At 53.0% G+C, this 14,839-nt stretch overlaps 1 protein-coding gene across 1 annotated transcript in view; it reads left to right on the forward strand.

The window, feature by feature from the left end:
- The window catches only part of CACNA1F (calcium voltage-gated channel subunit alpha1 F), a 157,796-nt gene extending 143,863 nt beyond the window's left edge, over positions 1-13,933 (forward strand). The window contains exons 42-47 of the mRNA XM_060253249.1: positions 3,386-3,621; positions 5,538-5,678; positions 7,629-7,807; positions 9,123-9,235; positions 12,539-12,844; positions 13,520-13,933. Of these exons, the coding sequence (XP_060109232.1) occupies positions 3,386-3,621; positions 5,538-5,678; positions 7,629-7,807; positions 9,123-9,235; positions 12,539-12,844; positions 13,520-13,828 (1,284 nt within the window). The 3' untranslated portion in view covers positions 13,829-13,933. The remainder of the gene's footprint in view (positions 1-3,385; positions 3,622-5,537; positions 5,679-7,628; positions 7,808-9,122; positions 9,236-12,538; positions 12,845-13,519) is intronic.
- The last annotated feature ends 906 nt before the right edge of the window (positions 13,934-14,839 follow it).

The raw sequence follows: 14,839 nt of genomic DNA on the forward strand, positions 1-14,839 counted from the left end.
CGGCCCGGCCCGACAAGGTCTCATTTATGTCAGATCCAGCCCTCATAACAAAAGAGTTTGACACCACTGGCCTAGAGCATCCTTGTTTGTCCAGCCGCTGCTGAAAGACATCAGAGCGTAAGGAGGAGCCTGCTAGATCAGACCAAAGGCCCATGCAGTGCAGCATTCTGTTCGCCCAGCTGCTGACCAGCTGCCTCTGGGAAGCCCGTGAGCGGGATATCTGACACAGCATCCTCCCGCCTGCCATCCCCGGCAATGGACTGACTCTGGTGCAGAAGGGAGCAGTTATCCATCACGCCTCATAGCCACTGACAGCCCCTTCCTCTGTGAATTTGTCCACACTCCTTTTAAAAGTCTTAGCTGGCAGCCACCACCAACATTTTGTGGCAGCGGGTTCTTCCAGTTCACTATGTGTTGCATGAAGCACTTCGTTATCAGGCCTCAGATTCAGCAGGAGCTCACCGGAGCACAGCTCCTGAACCTTTCTGATGGCCCCGCTTCCTCCTCCCCACCTACCCTGTCCATTGAATAGGAGGTGCAGCTGCATAACAATACCTGAATTAGGAGAGCGGGCGGCCGGCCAGCCCCCAGGGACTTTGCTACGTCCCCAGCAGCCCTCGTTAACCCCTGGAGAACCCCACACCACCTTTTCTCCACTTCTGATGTGATTCTGGGTGGCGAGTGGCTTGCTGGCCTTTTGACTGGGTGGGGGACAGACCAGGAGAGCCCCCGGCGAGCGAGGCCTGCTTGGGCTGGCTGGATCTCTCCATTTGCTGAGGCTCCTCTCTTGGGGGAGAAGGGGGGGGGGAGGGAGAGCTTGCTTTGCCAGGCTCTCTCAATCGCACAGCAGAGCTACTGAGCTACTGAGGCCTCACTCGTCGGTGGCTCTTCTTTCTTGCATCATGGCACCCTAGGCAAAGCTAACTTCTGGTGCCCCCCCCCCCCGCACACACACACTGATAACATTACTGATAATGTCACGTAATCTCCTGGAGGATTGGCTACATCGGGGTGTGTGGCCTAATAGGCAAAGGAGCCCCTGCTAGAATTCCACCCCTAGTTGTGAGGAGTGGAATTCTTGCAGGAGCTCCTTTGCATATTAGGCCGCACCTCCCCTGATGTAGCCAATCCTCCAAGAGCTTACAAAAAAAGAGCCTTGTAAGCTCTTGGAGGATTGGCTACATCATGGGGGTGTGGCCTAATATGCAAAGGAGCTCCTGCTAGAATTCCACCTCTGGCTGTGGATATTAGGCTTTACATATTAGGCCACACCCCCTGATGTAGCAAGTCCTCCAAGAGCTTACAAAAAAAAGAGCCTTGTTAGCTCTTGGAGGATTGGCTACATTGTGGGGGTGTGGCCTAATATGCAAAGGAGCTCCTGCTAGAATTCCACCCCTGGTTGTGGATATTAGGCTTTGCATATTAGGCCACACCCCCTGATGTAGCCAGTCCTCCAAGAGCTTACAAAAAGAGAGCCTTGTAAGCTCTTGGAGGATTGGCTACATCATGGGGGTGTGGCCTAATATGCAAAGGCGCTCCTGCTAGAATTCCACCCCTGGTTGTGGATATTAGGCTTTGCATATTAGGCTACACACCCCTGATGTAGCCAATCCTCCAAGAGCTTACAAGGCTCTTTTTGGTAAGCTCTTGGAGGATTGGCTACATCGTGGGGGTGTGGCCTAATATGCAAAGGAGCTCCTGCTAGAATTCCACCCCTGGTTGTGGATATTAGGCTTTGCATATTAGGCCACACCCCCTGATGTAGCCAGTCCTCCAAGAGCTTACAAAAAGAGAGCCTTGTAAGCTCTTGGAGGATTGGCTACATCATGGGGGTGTGGCCTAATATGCAAAGGCGCTCCTGCTAGAATTCCACCCCTGGTTGTGGATATTAGGCTTTGCATATTAGGCTACACACCCCTGATGTAGCCAGTCCTCCAAGAGCTTACAAGGCTCTTTTTGGTAAGCTCTTGGAGGATTGGCTACATCGTGGGGGTGTGGCCTAATATGCAAAGGAGCTCCTGCTAGAATTCCACCCCTGCTTTAAAGTGTGACTGGACTCCAATCTAGCTCTTCCATCGCAAACCAGCCTGGCTGCTCCCTTCTGAAACTGTCTCCACTGAGCCTGTTCCTGTCATCGGTTCAAACTGACTGATGCCAAATTTGTTCATAAGGCGTCGGAACAAAATTCTATTCTAAGGGAGAGTGTGGCAGAGCTGCAAAACGTACCTAACAAGCCATAATTTTAAGCAAAAGCATGATTTCACATTGAACTTGGAAGGTTATGTATTATTTTCAAGCCTGATTATTTATTCATTTATCTCTCGTCCCTTAAACTTACCTCTCAGGCCAAGTAGCACTCAGATGCAAATCAGAAAAGTTGCCGCTTGCCAGTTCCCTCTCTGTTTCTCTGTTCCCTGCTGTTCCGTGCTCCAAACGGAGAGAGCTGCTAGTCTGCTGCGGAGGGAGCAGATGCAGACGCAATATGTCCTTTCGTGTCGTTGAAGCTCAGAGACTGTAAGGCTGGTTGTGAGATACTGGCGGGGGGGGGGGGGTGGGGAGGGAAGAGAATGGCCTGAAGATCCGAAATGCGCTTCTAGCTTCATATGACTCCAGTTCTCCGGCAGCTGCACTGGCTACGAATTAGTTACTGGATTCAATTCAAGGTGCTGCCATTGACAAAGCCCTAAACCAGGGGTGTCAAGCTCATTTTGTTATGAGGGCCGTATCTGACATAAATGAGACATTGTCGGGCCGAGCCGTGTCAGGTTGGGCAAGGCCGTGTCAGCCCAGGTCGTGTGTGTACATAAGAACAGAAGAGAAGCCATGCTGGATCAGGCCAATGGCCCATCCAGTCCAACACTCTGTGTCACATAAGAACATAAGAGAAGCCATGTTGGATATTTAATTGTGTTTGTGTCCTTTATAAAGTTTATATCTCTGCTACCTGATCTTAAGTAGGTCGTGTATGTACATAAGAACATAAGAGAAGCCATGTTGGATCAGGCCAATAGCCCATTCAGTCCAACACTCTGTGTCAGACAGTGGCCAATATACGTGTGTGTGTCACACATATATTGGCCACTGTGTGACACAGAGTATGGGACTGGACGGGCCATTGGCCTGATCCAACATGGCTTCTCTTATGTGAGACACAGAGTGTTGGACTGGATGGGCCATGCTTGTCACAACCTTGCTCCTGACTCCACCCCCAAAGTCTCCTGGCTCCAACCCCAAAGTCCCCAGATATTTCTTGGGTTGGACTTGGCAACCCTAGGGCCGTGAATGTCTCTCAAGGGCAGCAACCCTTCAGAAAGCTTCATGGTAAGTTTAACTGGCAAGTCTGCTTCTGGTCTGCAAGCCACATCCGGCTCCTCTCTTCCTACAGAGCTCTGAAGCATTGTACAGCAGCGCTCCGGAGCATGACCACCAGGCCTCAGCCACCGCAGTGTCACCAGACCAGGAGAGCAAGACTTTGGCAAACGGCCTCGTGGGCTCTCGCAACCCCTCCAGCGCCAGCCTTTCCCACATGACCAACGGGCCGACCTCTTATGAGGAAAACGTCAGCGGCAATGACGAACCTGCTGAGCTGCCTACCCTCCCTGCACGGCGCCGGATGAGCAGGTGCTGAATGCGGGAAGGGAAGGGCAGCAGGTGCAGGGATGGGAGCGATCCGGTCGGATGGGGAGGGGGGAAGCCAGGATCCCAGAAAGCCAGACTGGTGTAGTGGTGAAGTGTGCAAACTCTTATCCGGGAGAACCGGGTTTGATTCCCCACTCCTCCACTTGCACCTGCTGGAATGGCCTTGAGTCAGCCATAGCTCTCACAGAGCTGTTCTTGAAAGGGCAGCTTCTGGGAAATCCCTCTCAGCCCCACCTACCTCACAGGGTGTCTGTTGTGGGGAGGGAAAAGGAAAGGAGATTGTGAGCCACTCTGAGACTCCTTCACGTCATGAAGGGCTGGGTTTAAATTCAATCTCCTCCTCCTCTTCCTCCTCCTTTTCTTCTTTTTCTTCTCCTCTTCTTTCTCTCCTCCTCCTCTCCATTTTCTCCTCCTCTTCTTTTTATTCTTTCTCCTCTTCCTCCTCCTCTTCTTCTTTTTCTTTTTCTTCTTCTTCTCCTCCCCTCCTCCTTTTCCTCCTCCTCCTCTTCTTTCTTCTCCTCCTTCTCTTTTTTCTTCTCTCTTCTCCTCCTTCTTTTTCCACTTCTTCTCCTCCTCCTCCCCTCCTCCTCCTCCTCTTCTCCTCTCCTCTTCCTCCTTTTTGTCCTCCTCCTCCTCTTCTTCTTTTTCTTCTTCTTCTCCTCCCCTCCTCCTTTTTCTCCTCCTCCTCTTCTTTTTTCCTCTTCCTCCTCCCCTCCTCTTCTCCATTTTCTCCTCCTCTTCTTCTTTCTTCTCCTCCTTCTTTTTCTTCTTCTCCTCTTCCTCCTCCCCTCCTCCTCTCCTCCTCCATTTTCTCCTCCTCTTCTTCTTCTTTCTCCTCCTCCTTCTTTTTCTTCTTCTCCTCCTCTTCCTCACCTCCTCCTCTCCATTTTCTCCTCCTCTTCTTTTTATTCTTTCCCCTCTTCCTCCTCCTCTTCTTCTTTCTTCTTCTCCTCCTCCTCTCCTCCTCCTCCTTTTTCTCCTCTACCTCCTCTTCTTCTTTTTCTTCTTCTTCTCCTCCCCTCTTCCTCCTCTTCTTTCTTCCCCTCCTTCTCTTTTTTCTTCTCCTCCTCCTCTTCCTCTTTCTTCCCCTCCTTCTCTTTTTTCTTCTCCTCCTCCTCTTCTTCTTTCTTCTCCTCCTTTTTCCTCTTCTTCTCCTCCTACTCTTCCTCCCCTTCTCCTCTCCTCCTCCTCTTTTTTGTCCTTCTCCTCCTCTTCTTCTTTTTCTTCTTCTTCTCCTCCCCTCCTCCTTTTTCTCCTCCTCCTCTTCTTTTTCCTCCTCTTCTTTCTTCTCCTCCTTCTCTTTTTTCTTCTCCTCCTCTTCTTCTTCTTTCTTCTCCTCCTTCTTTTTCTTCTTCTCCTCCTCTTCCTCACCTCCTCCTCTCCATTTTCTCCTCCTCTTCTTTTTATTCTTTCTCCTCTTCCTCTTCCTCCTCCTCTTCTTCTCCTCCTCCTCCCCTTCTCCTCTCCTCCTCCTTTTTTTCCTCCTCCTCCTCTTCTTCTTTTTCTTCTTTTTCTCCTCCCCTCCTCCTTTTCTTCCTCCTCCTCTTCTTTCTTCTCCTCCTTCTTTTTCCTCTTCTCCTCCTCCTCCCCTCCTCCTCCTACTCTTCCTCCCCTTCTCCTCTCCTCCTCCTCCTTTTTGTCCTCATCCTCCTCTTCTTCTTCTTCTCCTCCCCTCCTCCTTTTCCTCCTCCTTCTCTTCTTGCTTCTCCTCCTCTTTTTTCTCATCCTCCTCCTCTTCTTTCTTCTCCTCCTTTTTCTTCTTCTCCTCTTCCTCCTCCCCTCCTCCTCTCCTCCTCCATTTTCTCCTCCTCTTCTTCCTTCTTCTCCTCTCCCTCCCCTCCTCCTCCTCCTTCTTTTTCTCCTCCTCCTCCTCTTCCTTGCCACGTGGGTCTCTCCAGACACAGCTCCGATGGCAGCTCCAACCCAGCAGCGGTGCAAGAAGAAGCCACCCATTCAGAGGACTACGGTGAGGACACCTCAGCCGAGCAAGGATACTACAGTCGAGAGGAGGACTCTGAGAGCTTGGCCTCCCACGACAGGTCAGAACTCGGCCCTCGGATGCAGGGTCCAGGCTGCAGAGTAGACCAGCTTTCAGCACAGGTTGCATATGCAAGTTACGTCCCTGCAGGATGGCATTTAGTGTGGTACCTCAGTGGAGCAGATTTTCTCGGGAGATGGCAGGTTGCTCTTCCTTGGAGGTTGGTGAACAGAGGCTGGATGGCCACCTGGCAGCACTGCTGATCCTGTGAACTTTGGCAGGTCACGAGAAGGAGGGCAGGAACGGGGGCAGCGGTGCTTCGATCTCGTGGCCCTCTTTTCCATGCATAGGGAAATGCTGATCGCCGCTTTGGGGACAGGATGCAATTTCCTCCAAGCCTGTTTGGCCAGGAATCCTGGAGGTTTTTTGCCATTCTCTGGGCATGGAACAGAGGTCACTGGGTGTGTGTTTGGGGAGGCGTTTGTGAGTTTCCTGCATTGTGAAGGGGCTTAGACTAGATGGCCCTGGAGGTCCCTTCCAAATCGATGATTCTAAGAGCCAAACTACAAGTCACTGGCCCGTCCCACGGCCTCCAGCACCAGGGGAAGATGAGGCATCTAAAGCCAGACCTCTGATGATGGCCATAATGGTCAGTTGGGCTCATAAGGGAGTATGTGATCCTTCAGGTACATTGGTCCCAAACCCTATAAGGCAGGGATGGCCAAACTGTGGCTCAGAAGCCACATGTGGCTCTTTCACACATATCGTGTGGCTCTGGAAGCCCCCACTGCCCTATCGACCAACTTGGAGAAGACATTTAAAAGTTACTTTCTTTCCACCTCTCCCTCCCCATCTATTTGCCCGCCTTCCTTTCTGCCTCCCTCCCGCCTACCTTTCATGTCTTGTGGCTCTCAAACCCGTGATGTTCATGTTTTGAGGCTCTCAGACATCTGACATTTATTCCACGTGGCTCTTAAGTTAAGCGAGTTTGGCCACCTCTGCTATAGGGCTGTAAAGGCCAGATGTTTCTGCTGATCTTAAGTTTAATCAACTGCTGTTTCTTATTTAGCGTTTTATGTCAGCTGCTTTGTAAGTTGCCCTGAGTGCTTTTAAAGCAGGAGGGCAGGACAGGAATATAAAGCACATAACCACCAGGGCCGGATTAACAATTAGGCCAACTAGGCACTGGCCTTAGGGCCCCACACCTTTAGGGGGCCCGGACTGGCCCCGGTGTTGGACACAGTGTTGGACTGGAGGGGCCACTGGCCTGATCCAACATGGCTTCTCTTATGTTCTTATGTGACACAGAGTGTTGGACTGGATGGGCCTTTGGCCTGATCCAACAGGGCTTCTCTTATGTTCTTCTGTGACACAGAGTGTTGGATTGGAGGGGCCATTGGCCTGATTCAACATGGCTTCTCTTATGTTCTTCTGTGACACAGAGTGTTGGACTGGAGGGGCCACTGGCCTGATCCAACAGGGCTTCTCTTATGTTCTTATGTGACACAGAGTGTTGGACTGGAGGGGCCACTGGCCTGATCCAACATGGCTTCTCTTATGTTCTTATGTGACACAGAGTGTTGGACTGGAGGGGCCATTGGCCTGATCCAACATGGCTTCTCTTATGTTCTTCTGTGACACAGAGTGTTGGACTGGATGGGCCACTGGCCTGATCCAACAGGGCTTCTCTTATGTTCTTAAGTGACGCAGAGTGTTGGACTGGATGGGCCACTGGCCTGATCCAACAGGGCTTCTCTTATGTTCTTATGTGACGCAGAGTGTTGGACTGGATGGGCCACTGGCCTGATCCAACATGGCTTCTCTTATGCTGGCCCCGAGATTTTGACTGCCTAGGGGCCTCCACAGGGTTTAATCCAGCATTGATAATCATACAGAGGCAGGGTCAGAATTATCAAGGAGACCCCATTCAGGCCGTCGGGGTTGGTTTCCCGGACTGTCGTTCCCTGACTGGCATGGCCGTCTCTCTTTCTCTCTCTCCCCCTCCATGCAGGCAGCCCAGCCTGAACAACCCTCGGATCCACAACCCTCGGCCCCACCACCGTCACTGGGACAACGGCTACGGCGGATCGCTGCCCCTCCCCTCCCGGCACGGCAACAGTGGGCTGGCCAACGGGCTTCCGGAGAGCAGGCCGACCAAGCGCAGGCGCCTCTTGCCCCCCACCCCTACAGGTGGGAACAGGAGGGACTCTGGATAGCTGGGCAAGGCAGGAGGGACTGGCAGGAGCTCTCGGGTTAAAGTTGATCCCTACAAGCAGCAGGAGCGAGTGGGAAGGCTTCTCTGGACTCTACCATTTCACACCACAGGCGTAGAATCCGGTGCCTCTCCTCAAAACACCCTCCAAGTTTCAAAAAGATTGGAACAGGGGGTCCAATTCTATGAGCCCTCCAAGAAAGTGGCCCCATCCTCCATTATTTCCAGTGGAGGGATTGAAAAGGTTCACAGTCCTTTTCAATGTGATGGCCAGAGCTGCCTTTGGAGTTCAATTATGCTTGTTACAAATTTGCTCCACCCCCAAAGTCTCCAGATATTTCTTGAATTGGACCTGGCAACCCTAGCTGCTCGGGGCAGGGGTGGGGGCTCTGGAGAGGATCTCCTTCCTCTTCTCTGTCACGTTCTCCAGGTGCAGGCAGGCAGGCAGGAGTCCAAAGCCAGTCCAAGGTCAAAGTCCAGGAAGTCAAGCAGGAGCCAAGTCACCAATGCAGAATCACAAACCGGAATCAGAAGTCAATGTCCAAAAGCCAAAAGGTCAGGGTGCCAAGGAAATCAAGCAGGTCAAGATCAGGAATCAGACAGGAGCATGGATGCAAGCCAGGGAATAGACTTGTTGCTTCCACAAGGTTACCAGGTCCTGGGTGGGAGCTATATGGGAGTCCCAATCATCCTGCTCCCTGGGTGGCAGTGACTCTGCTAGAACTCAGGGCTGAGAGATCTGAAGCATCGGCGTGCCTCATGTCTTCGCTCTGAAAGTTCTTTCCGGAGCCTGCTTCGAACTCTTGAGGTGGGAGGAGGAGAGCTTGGAGGAGATTGATCGTCAACAGCTGACACTGGTGCCTGGAGAGTGATTGATGGGCCAGCTGCTGTTTGTTCAGCTGAGGAACTGGCTGGCAACTCTTCCAGGTCCGTTAACCCTTCCAGCTCCTCCTCGTCACGGCTCATGACACCCTCTCCCCCACTCCATATGTCCCAAATCTTGCACGCCACCTCAGACGGCGCTCACGTGCAATTGTGCTTAACTGTCGCTGCATCTTCACCTGCAGAACAGATGGTCGGTGGAAGGCTGGGGGGGTGGGGGATGCATAAATTTAGAAGCAGGATCCCAAGTTCGGAACATTTAAGAAACACTGGGTGAGAAGGCAGGTGGATGTGAACGGTAAAGCGAAAGGGGTGGGGGGGGACGGTTCGGCCGAATAGAGTGTGCCGCCCATGCTCTGGGACTCTCATGGCTTCTCTCTCGCTTCTTTCCCTTCTCCCCCGCTATGACAGGCCGCAAACCCACCTTCAGCATCCAGTGCCTCCAGCGCCAGGGCAGCTGTGACGACATCCCCATCCCAGGCACCTATCACCAGAACGCACCCCCCTGCAGAGCACGCACACAGGTAACTCACAGACGCAGGTAACTTATAGCCAGCTTCTCAAGAGGGGATTGGATCAACATCTGGAGCAGAGGTCCATCAGTGGCTCTTAGCCACGGCGTATTGTCGGAACTCTCTGTCTGGTAAATCCAAGTAGGCAGCCATGTTGTTCTGAAGCAGTAGAACAAAGTAGGAGTCGAGCGGCACCTTAAAGACCAACGAAGTTTTATTCAGAATGTCAGCTTTCGTGTGCTCCAAGCACGCTTCATCCGACGAGGAATCAGGTACAGGGAGCAGAGCTGCATCTAACTGGTTGGCAGTGGTTTAGAATGCAAAATGGTACAAATTTAAGCACCGATGACAGAATAGCAAAATTAACAAATTGAGCAAAGCTTTGATCTGGGTAGCGTGAGTGTGAGAAAGCAATAAAACAGTAGTACGTCAAAACGAAATAAAACAAAATAAAACAGTAATATGTCTGGAGCAGCGATGCTCTGTATTCTTGGTGCTTGGGGAGGGGGAAACAGTGGGAAGGCTTCTAGTGTCCTGGCTCCACTGATGGACCTCCTGATGGCACCTGGTTTTTTTGTGTGACACAAGAGTGTTGGACTGGATGGGCCATTGGCTTGATCCAACATGGCTTCTCTTACATTCTTATATCTGGGGCAGCGAGGTGCTTGGGGGGCAACTGTGGGAGGGATTCTAGTGTTCTGACACCACTGGTGGATCTCCTGATGGCACCTGGGGTTTTTTGGCCACTAGGTGACATAGAGTGTTGGACTGGATGGGCCATTGGCCTGATCCAACATGGCTTCTCTTATGTTCTTATGTCTGGGTTAGTGATGCTCTGTATTCTTGGTACTTGGGGAGGGGAACAGTGGGAGGGCTTCTAGTCTTCTGGTCCCACTGATGGACCTCCTGATGGCACCTGGGTTTTTTGGCCACTGTGTGACACAGAGTGTTGGACTGGATGAGCCATTGGCCTGATCCAACATGGCTTCACTTATGTTCTTATGTCTGGAGCAGTGATGCTCTGTCTTCTTGGTGCTTGGAGGTGCAACAGTAGGAAGGCTTTTGGAGTTCTGGCCCTGCTGGTGGACCTCCTGATGGCACCTGGGTTTTAGCCACTGTGTGACACAGAGTGTTGGACTGGATGGGCCATTGGCCTGATCCAACATGGCTTCTCTTATGTTCTTATGGACCTCCTGATGGCACCTGGGTTTTGGCTACTGAGTGACACAGAGTGTTGGACTGGATAGGCCATTGGCCTGATCCAGCATGGCTTCTCTTATGTTCTTATGGACCTCCTGATGGCACCTGGGTTTTGGCCACTCTGTGACACAGAGTGTTGGACTGGATGGGCGATAGGCCTGATCCAACATGGCTTCTCTTATGTTCTTATGTGACACACAGGGTTGGACTGGATGGGCCACTGGCCTGATCCAACATGGCTTCTCTTATGTGACACAGAGTGTTGGACTGGAGGGGGCATTGGCTTAATCCAACATGGCTTCTCTTATGTTCTTATGTGAAACAGAGTGTTGGACTGGATGGGCCACTGGCCTGATCCAACATGGCTTCTCTTTTGTTCTTAACTCGTGGGCAGGTTATGTATGTGTGTGAAAGCGACAGCATTCGCACCTTTGCCAACAGGTCTCCGTTAAGTTCTCAGAAGGAAGCCATCAGTGCCTGTCTGAAAACTATACTCTGTGCCCCAGATTAGCAGGGGCTGGCTGCCGTTCTCCAGCCTGCCCATGCTCAGAGGCATTATACTGTTACCGTTTCTCATACCCCAGGGCTGAAGTCAGCCACTGAAATCCAATTCAGAGCCCTGACTTTGAGGTGTTGTGACTCTGAAAACTTCTGTTCATCTCGGTGGGCTGGCTGATGTCAGACCACATAAACAGCACATTTTCCAGCTACCTCTTCCAGCCTTTTGCGAGCTGAGTCTGCAGAACGGTGTGTTTCCTCACCGCTGCATCACCGTGAAAGGGATGTACCATGCCTTCACCTTTTTTGTGGCTGCACCTCGTCTCAGCTGTGCACTCGCCCGCTGTGTCGCCCGCTGTGTCGGCTGAATCAGGCGGCTGACTGGGGAACAGACAGACCTGTCAATGCCGGCAGACTGTTGCGTGATTACTCCACAAACTACACACATGAACATATGAAGCTGGCTTATACCGTGCCTGGCCAGCAAGCCTAAAATTCTGTACTCAGGCGGCTTAGATATGAGTCCAGTAGTGAAGTTTTCAGGGTATGAGTTTCAAGAGGCAAAGCGCTCTTCATCAGATAATGGAGTGTTGACTTTTGAAAGCTTATACCCCCCAAATCCCAATGGTCTCTAGAGCAGCAGTCCCCAACCTTTTTGGCACCAGGGACCAGTTTTGTGGAAGATAATTTTTCCACAGACTGAGGGTGGTGGTGGGGGGTGCATGATGGTTTTGGGATGATAGAATTGTGCGCTTTATTTTTATTAGTTTGGTGTGGTGGTGAAGAGTGTGGACTCTTATCTGGGAGAACCGGGTTTGATTCCCCACTCCTCCATTTGCAGCTGCTGCCCTCTAAGTGTGAGCTAGCTAAGATTGTCTTAGCTCAGGAAGGATGGCCACAGAGCAAACTGATTTATAGAATCATAGAGTTGGAAGGGACCTCCAGGGTCATCTAGTCCAGCCCCCTGCACAATGCAGGAAACTCACAAACACCTCCCTAAACACACACCCAGTGACCTGTGGTGCCCAAAACTGAACACAATACTCCAGGTGGGGTCTTACCAGAACAGAGTAAAGCGATACCATCACATCACGTGATCTGGACACTATACTTCTGTTGATACTGCCCAAAATTGCATTTGCCTTTTTAGCCACCACATCACCGCATGCAGTAGCCAAACGGCTCACTCACAACCAGAGCCGGCCCTACGGTGTGTGGCGCCCCAGGCAGACTTGCCAGCCACTGCCCGCTCCATGGCGCCGCCCCTGTGGGCTGCCCCCTCCCCTTTTGCGCCCCCCCCCACACGCTGATACAGAAATGGCACAATGGCCAGGAGCCCTCCGTACCCGATCCTGACGGCACGCAGTCTCTTTATTACTCCCTGAGCGCCCAAGGATGCTCAGGGAGCAACAAAGAGACTGTGCACCAGCCAGGCGGCAAAATTTGGGCACTTGCCAATTTGGCGCCCTCCGCAGCCCGGTGCCCTAGCCAAATGCCTAGTTTGCCTAGTGGGAGGACCGGCCCTGCGTACAACTTTAATGCCAGTAGCTCACGAAGTAGAATTTTTGCTTTGCAGGAGCCTTGCTCTTCACCTGCTGTCTCTCTCCCCCACACCAGGGCTACGGCAGCTACGATTCATGGCATACAAGCAGCCACTCCTCGACGTCGTCCTCCAAGTCGTGGGCGACGCCCCCCAAGCGAAGCCGGCTGCTTTACGCCCCGCTGATCCTGGTGGAGGAGGATGGCTCACCGGGCCGCGACTGGGAGCAGAACAGCAGCAGCCTCCCCCCCATGTCGAGGGCCCGCTGGTACACGGAAGAGCAGGAGCTTCCCTACCGCACCTACGGTCACCTCCACGTGCCCAGCCCCCTCAAGCACGGCTACAGTGACAAGCGGGGCAGTGCCGACAGCCTGGTGGAGGCGGTGAGTAAGCCCAGCCACGCGCAAGCCACCCCCCCCCCCCCCGCCCAGCTTCCACTGAGACCATGCGAAGCCGCTCTGCCCCCCTGGTGATGTTGAGGGTGGGTGGGGTGAAAATAGGGTTGCCAGATCCAGGTTTGGTGTAGTGGTTAAGTGCACGGACTCTTATCTGGGAGAGCCAGGTTTGATTCCCCACTCCTCCACTTGCAGCTGCTGGAATGGCGTTGGGTCAGTTATAGCTCTCGCAGAGCTGTCCTTGAAAGGGCAGCTGCTGTGAGAGCTCTCTCAGCCCCACCTACCTCACAAGGTGTCTGTTGTGGGGGAGGAAGGGAAAGGAGATCGTAGGCCACTCTGAGACTCTGTCCTTGAAAGGGCAGCTGCTGTGAGAGCTCTCTCAGCCCCAACTACCTCACAAGGTGTCTGTTGTGGGGGAGGAAGGGAAAGGAGATCGTAGGCCGCTCTGAGACTCTGTCCTTGAAAGGGCAGCTTCTGGGAGAGCTCTCTCAGCCCCGTCTACCTCACAGGGTGTCTGTTGTGGGGGAGGAAAATAAAGGAGATTGTGAGCCGCTCTGAGATTGGAGGAGGATGGGATAAAATCTTTGTTTAGCTGGGTAGGGGGGACAAGCAGCGGTCTTGATGAACCAGCTCTGATGGTTCCCCTCTTCCTTTTCCTCCCAGGTGCTCATCTCCGAAGGCTTGGGCCTCTATGCCCGGGACCCAAAGTTCGTGGCCTTCGCTAAACGGGAGATCGCCGACGCCTGCCACATGACCATTGACGAGATGGAGAGTGCCGCCACCGACCTCCTGAGCCGCAAGCGCCCCAGTGGCGACAGCGGCACCCGGGGGGGCGGCCACGTCTTGTACAGCAGCGACGGGGAGCACAGTGGGGTGGGCAGCCTCGGCCCCGTCTACAGCGATGAGGAGCCCTACCGCTCCCGTGAGGAAGAGGACTTGGCTGACGAGATGGCCTGCGTCACCTCTTATTGACCTCGACGTGCCCCTCTGGTGGGGCGCAGAGGGACCATCGCTGTGGAGAGACACCTAGAACTCTGAAGCCTTCGGGCCCAAAGGACTACGGCTCAGCGGCAGAACTTCTGCTCAGCTCATTCAATCCCCACCATCTCCAGTTAAAAGGCAGGAGATGATGCGAAGGCAGAGCTGGCCCTTGACCGTCCAGCACCCTAGGCAAGGCTAACGTCTGGCGCCCACCCCCTTGCAGTGATAACGTCACTGAGTCACATGGGGGTGCCCCATTCGGTGCCCCCAGAAGGCCAGCGCCCTAGACGGTTGCCTAGTTTGCCTAGTGAAAGGGCCAGCCCTGTGTGAAGGACCTCAACTGGAGACCTTGTGAAGGACCTCAACTGGAGACCTTGTGAAGGACCTCAGCTGGAGACCTCGTGAAGGACCTCAACTGGAGACCTCGTGAAGGACCTCAACTGGAGACCTTGTGAAGGACCTCAACTGGAGACCTTGTGAAGGACCTCAACTGGAGACCTCGTGAAGGACCTCAACTGGAGGCCTGCTGCCAGTCTGAGCCCTGTGTGAAGGACCTCAACTGGAGACCTGCTGCCAGTCTGAGCAAATAAGACTGACTTCGATGGGTCTGATTCAGGAAGAGGCAGCTTCACACACAGGAACCAAACTTTGCTGTCCCATCGACTGATGCAAAAAGCGCTGTTAGAAACACTCAGGTTTAGGCCAATTGCTCATTGCTGCTCTGTTTCTAGACGCTGACTCTTCCGCCGCGGACCGGAAAGCAGCCCTGAGTTGCCGGCTTGGAAACCAGACGTCGCCAAGGAGACGGGAGGATGTCTTTTCTATCTGAAACAATAAACGCTGTTTGAAAGATGGGGAGGCCCTCCGCGGTTGTCTTTTTGGGGAATGCCTTGAGACGGGAGCTCTGGTTATCCCCCAAGTGATCTTGGCTTACATGCATCTATAACAGGGGTGGCCAAACGTGCTTAATGTAAGAGCCACGTCGAATAAACGCCAGGTGTT

This window comes from Heteronotia binoei, chromosome 13, assembly GCF_032191835.1.
Source record: "Heteronotia binoei isolate CCM8104 ecotype False Entrance Well chromosome 13, APGP_CSIRO_Hbin_v1, whole genome shotgun sequence".
In the NCBI taxonomy this organism is placed as follows: domain Eukaryota; kingdom Metazoa; phylum Chordata; class Lepidosauria; order Squamata; family Gekkonidae; genus Heteronotia; species Heteronotia binoei.